Consider the following 6,036-nt stretch of genomic DNA (forward strand, 5'->3'; position numbering starts at 1 on the left):
TTATTAGTCGAAGTTGCTAGTGACAAGTTTGTACCTGTTAGCCATCGTATGGAAAACATCTTAATCGAACTTAATGGGAATAAGTTTCACGAAGAATTATTACCTATCGAACTTAACGGTTTTGACATCGTGTTGGGAATGGATTGGCTCAGCGGCAATGATGCCGAAATTTTATGCAAGAAAAAGATAGTTAAAGTAAACCAACCTGGAAAAGATTCGTTTATGGTGTATGGGGACAAACGTCGAGTGAATTCTGGAATCATTTCCCTAATGAAAGCCAGAAAGTGTTTGACCAAGGGATGTACATCATATTTAGCATTCGTGATTGATGCTAAGAAGAAGAAGAAGGTGATGCAGAGTATTCCTGTGGTGTGTGATTATCCGGAAGTATTTCCCGAAGATCTTCCTGGATTACCACCTGATAGACAAGTGGAGTTCCGAATTGACTTGTTACCAGGAACAACGCCAATTGCAAAAGCACCTTATCGATTAGCACCGACGGAGATGAAGGAGCTGATGATGCAACTTCAGGAGTTATTGGACAAAGGTTTCATTAGACCTATTTCATCACCCTGGGGAGCTCCGGTGTTATTCGTGAAGAAGAAAGATAAAAGTATGAGAATGTGAATTGATTACCGAGAGCTGAACAAGGCAACAATAAAGAATAGATATCCGTTGCCAAGGATTGATGACCTGTTTGATCAATTGCAAGGTTCGAGCTATTTCTCGAAGATCGATCTTAGGTCAGGATATCATCAGCTGAAAGTAAGAGAGCAGGATATAGAGAAGACTGTATTCAGAACTAGATATGGACACTACGAGTTCTTGGTTATGTCGTTTGGACTAACCAATGCTCCGGCAGCATTCATGGATTTAATGAATAGGGTTTGTAATCCGTTCCTTGATAAATCCGTGATAGTGTTCATAGACGACATTCTGATTTACTCAAAAAGCCAGGAGGAGCATGGCAGACACTTGCGAGAAGTGTTAGAAGTCTTGAAGAAGGAGAAGTTGTATGCTAAGTTCTCCAAATGTATTTTTGGATTCGTGAAGTCCAATTCTTGGGTCACGTGGTCAACCAAGAAGGGATAATGGTCAGCAAAGATTGAAGCTGTAATGAAGTGGGAACAACCGAAAAGTCCCATGTAGATCCGAAGGTTTTTGGGATTAGCCGGATATTACCGAAGGTTTATCTAAGGCTTTTCTTCGATCGCTACTCCATTGACAGCTTTGACCCACAATGGAGCTACTTATGCTTGGAGTGAGAATCATAAAGAAGCATTCGAGAAGCTAAAGAACAAACTATGCGAGGCACCGATACTTTCTCTACCTGATGGAGTTGAAGACTTCGTTGTTTATAGCGATGCGTCTGGGGTAGGATTGGGTTGTGTTTTGACCCAAAGAGAAAATGTGATAGCATATGTGTCCCGACAACTGAAAGAGCATGAAAAGAACTACCCGACTCATGATTTGGAGTTGGCAGCGGTAGTTTTCGCTCTGAAGATATGGAGGCATTACCTCTATGGCACGAAGTGCAAACTTTTCACTGATCATAAGAGTCTCCAATACCTCTTCAATCAGAAAGAGTTAAATATGAGGCAACGATGCTGGCTAGAGTTACTCAAGGACTACGACTGTGAGATACTTTACCATCCCGGTAAAGCTAATGTTGCTGCTGATGCTCTCAGTCGGAAAGTCAATCTTGAAAGGAAAAGGCCAAGAACGTTGAGAATTGAAGTTGTCTCGACTATTTTAGAAAGTATAAAGAAAGCTCAAAACGAAGCTTCTAAGAAGAATGACCGGAAGGAGGAACGTTTGGGCAAAACGTTGGTGTTTGGTACAAACGGTCATGGATTGAAGGTGTTCCAAGATCAGATTTGGATACCTAAGACAGGAGGAGTCAGAGATCTTCTGATGGAAGAAGCTCACAAGACCATGTACTCGATTCATCCTGGTAGCACTAAAATGTATAAGGACCTGAAACCCTACTACTGGTGGCCGACAATGAAGCTTGATGTTGCAAAGTATGTGGCCGAGTGTGTGACATGTGCGAGAGTCAATACACAACATCAGAAACCGTATGGGAGTTTAGAACCTTTACCTGTGCCTATGGGTAAGTGGGAAGACATTCTATGGATTTTGTCACTAAACTGCCCAGGACAAAGAATGGTCATGACATGATTTGGGTGGTCGTCGATCGATTCACTAAGAGTGCGCATTTCATAGCAGCCAGGGAGAAATGGTCTATGGAAAAGCTTGCGAATTATTATGTGAAGGAAATTGTGAGGCTTCACGGTGTTCCGTTAACGATTGTATCGGATCGTGATAGCCGTTTCACCTCAAGGTTTTGGAAATGTCTACAAGAGGATATGAGTACCAAGTTGTGTTTAAGTACAACTTACCATCCGCAGACTGATGGTCAGAGTGAAAGAACGATACAAACACTTGAAGATATGCTGAGAGCATGTACCTTGGAATTCCTAGGTAATTGGGATGAACAATTACCATTGGTAGAATTTTCCTATAACAATAGTTTTCACTCGAGCATTAAGATGGCACCTTACCAAGCTTTGTATGGACAAAAGTGTCGTACGCCGTCTTGTTGGCTTGAGGCTGGGAAAAAGGAATTTATGGGACCGGAGATGGTTCATCAAACTGCTGAAAAATTGAAAATAATTAGGGAAAGAATGTTAGCGGCTCAGGATCGTCAAAAGAGCTATGCTGACAAAAAGCGAAGACCGATGACTTTTGAAGTTGGGGATTCGGTTTTGCTTAAAGTCTCGCCGTGGAAGGGACTTATAAGATTTGGTAAAAGGGGAAAGTTGAGTCCAAGGTTTATTGGACCGTTTAGAGTTCTTCAGAGGATTGGAAACCAAGCTTACAAGCTCGAACTATTAGAAGAACTAAATGGAATTCATAACACTTTTCATGTGTGTTATTTACGGAAGTTCACGGGGGAAGTTCCCGACATGATTTCACTTTCGGAATTGAGAATCGATGAGAACAAAAGGTTGATTGAAGAACCAGAGGCAATTGTTGACCGAAAGACTAAGAAGTTGTGATGCAAGATGGTCGAGTTAGTGCTTGTCCCATGGAAACACACGAATGGGCTGAATCTCACCTGGGAGACGGAGAGTGACATGATGGGTCGCTATCCGCATTTGTTTGTTGAGGTGTGATTCCGGGGACGGAATCATCCTAAGGTGGGGAGAATTGTAACGCCTGTGTTTCTGGGCTTGCCATTTTTAGCAATGTAACAGTCTAGGTTAACCTTTGTAACCCGTTTTGAAATAATAGAAGTGTATTATTTGAGTATTATGTGTTTTGTGCTTAATTGCTTAATTATGTGGTTTGATTAATTAAGAATAAAAATAAGCATCAAAATTTAAGTGTGAAATAAACTTGATATCTTTAGATAATGTTGTAGTAGTTGAAACAAGGTTTCCGAAGATATAAAGAATGCCGAAATCCGAGTTATAACGAGGAAGTTATGACCTGTCTAAGTTTCGCGACAGAACCGGCAACGCTGATTAACGTAAAAAGTGAAATTTACGTTAGAACGATATTTAGCCTTAGTGATCTAAACGAGAATCGAAGATCTCATTGTTAGTATCAAAGCGATAAAAAGTTAGGCGAGAACGAACGTCAAACGAAGAAGTTATGAATTTATAACGAAATTTTCTGTCCCGGCCTATTAAAAATAAATAATAAAAATAAATTCAAAATTAGCCGACGGAGTCTAAACGAAAGTTGTAGAGCATAGTCTCACCTTCGCGTTGATATAAAGAACGTCGAAAACGGAGTTCGTATGAAGGAGATATGAATTTTCGAAGTTTATTAAATAATTAATAATTAAATTTAATTATTAAATCCGGCCTTATCCGAAGACGAGTCACCGGACTCATCCGGAGTATGCCCCGCGTACAGCAAGAAGTGTCGACACTTCGGATGACGCATGCAGTGACAACTTCGGAGCCCTGTACGCCCCGCGTACGAGGAGGTTCCAGCCTCCTATAAGTAGGATGCGAGGGGTCCGGGCATAGTTGCTCATTTCTCCTCCGTTTCGTGTTGAAGCTCTGCGTTTTTACCCCCGAAGCCACCCCGAAGCCCCGGTAATATTCCCGAGTCCTGAAGCAAGTCCCGAGATCCCGAAGATCCCGAGAAGTGTGGTTTCCGAGCCGAAGCTCTGCCCACGAGAAGTTCGATTTTTGTAGAGATCTTCCAGATCTGCTGAGGATTACTACTTTTGCAAGTCGTAGTGCTGTCCGATCATCTTCTGATCAAGTGAGTGTATACTACCTTTCATAAACGCAATAATAATACAAGTATGGTTTGAGTGTATTAAGTATATTGTTGTTTATACGTGTAAGTGCGTTGTTACTTTCTCCTAACGTATAATTATGAAGTATTTTATACGAGATACGTGTTATGTGTATATTTTGTTGTTATGTGTGTGAATGTATATTCACTTTCTTCTATCTTACAGATATGATTATTTCTATATGAAATATGTGTTATGTGTGTGCCTCATCTGTTATATGGAAAATGTATTGATCAAACATGCTATACAGGTTTTGAAAATATGTATAAAAATGTATGTTTTTATCTACTAATATGTTGGGTAGAACATGGGTAGATAGTTGGTGTGTAATAAACAGATGAGAGGCCTCGTTGTTTTTTTGATCCAGTCATTTAGCGGAATTTAGATGACGACCACAGACTTTTCTAAACAGTCCAGTGGAACGCTAGCAGGCTCATAACCTGTAGGTGTTAATGAACTTGGGTGTTCATTCGCTGTATTCCATCCCCCTCATGATTTCCTTATTTGACTTATATTGCTGAGGAACCCCCGCAGCATGTGTTGTCACCCCGATGAAAATATTCTTAGATTAGGTCCCTTGTGTTAGTTATTTTAGGGACATAAAGTGAGAATAATGGGAATGGGTAACTGGGTTATTGTTGGTTGATAATAATTAATTTAATTATTTATTGTGGGTTGAAAACCCTATATGCTCACCAGGCTCCCAAGCCTGACCCACTCAGTTTTATTTGTATTACAAGAAGTGGCGCAAGGGCGTAAGATGGATGAACCATCAAGTTGTTTTGTTTACAAGTCTGTATATGTAAATATTTGTTGAATGACTTGTAATGTTATCGTTTATGCTTATTGGTCTATATCGGAACATGACACCTCGAGTTTTGATTATATAATGAAAAATACATTTCTTTTATGAAATGCTTTGGTAAACATTGTTTTATCATGTTTTGTTGTTGGGAACAAATTCCGAAACTCTTTCAAATCAAAAGGATTTACTCTGAATTTATTTTAAAAGCATAAATGAAAATCGGTCTTTTCTGGCCGAGATTTTGGGGATGTCACAGTCTTCAAAATGTTTCCATGTGATAACTCGAATAGTTCTTGGTGATTGGCTCAATCACATCAACCTGATAAAATGGATAAATGTTGCTAGGGTATCTCATTGCTTCAAAAATGTTGAAGTGAATTGTCTCTCCATCAAACTCCATGGTGATTTTCCCATTATGAACATCAATAATCGTGTGAGCGGTATTCATGAAAGGTCTTCCAAGAAGAATCATAGATGACTTGGAAGGAGTCTTTTCTTCAAGGTTAATGACATAGAAGTCCGTGGGAAATACTAGTTGATTGACTTGAACTAGTACATCCTCCAATACGCCTCTTGGAAATACACTTGACTTGTCCACTAATTGAATTATCACTCCAGTTTCTTCCAAAGTTCTAACATTGAGAGATTGAAAAACCAAGTAGGGCATCACATTGATTTAGGCTCCAAGATCTAGCATAGCACTTTCAACATCCAAATCACTTATAGTGGAAGGAATAACAAACATTCCTGGGTCCTTGCATTTGGGTGGTAACTTCTTTTGGATGACCAACGACACATTTGCGTTGACTTGGATCTTTTCATTCACCTTGAATTTCCTCTTATTGGTGCACAAATGTTTAAGAAACTTAGCATAACGCGTAATTTGCTTTATGGCATCCAATAGTCGAAT

At 39.8% G+C, this 6,036-nt stretch overlaps 1 protein-coding gene across 1 annotated transcript; it reads right to left on the reverse strand.

Annotated features, from left to right (window-relative positions):
* Window positions 1–5,385: 5,385 nt before the first annotated feature.
* On the reverse strand, window positions 5,386–5,793 carry LOC145016901 (uncharacterized). Its single transcript, XM_078975063.1, has one exon. It carries the CDS (start codon window positions 5,791–5,793, stop codon window positions 5,386–5,388), a length of 408 nt encoding a protein of 135 aa, XP_078831189.1.
* Window positions 5,794–6,036: the final 243 nt, after the last annotated feature.

The sequence above is a fragment of the Lactuca saligna genome, chromosome 9 (assembly GCF_052625555.1).
Source record: "Lactuca saligna cultivar CGN05327 chromosome 9, ASM5262555v1, whole genome shotgun sequence".
Lineage (NCBI taxonomy): Eukaryota > Viridiplantae > Streptophyta > Magnoliopsida > Asterales > Asteraceae > Lactuca > Lactuca saligna.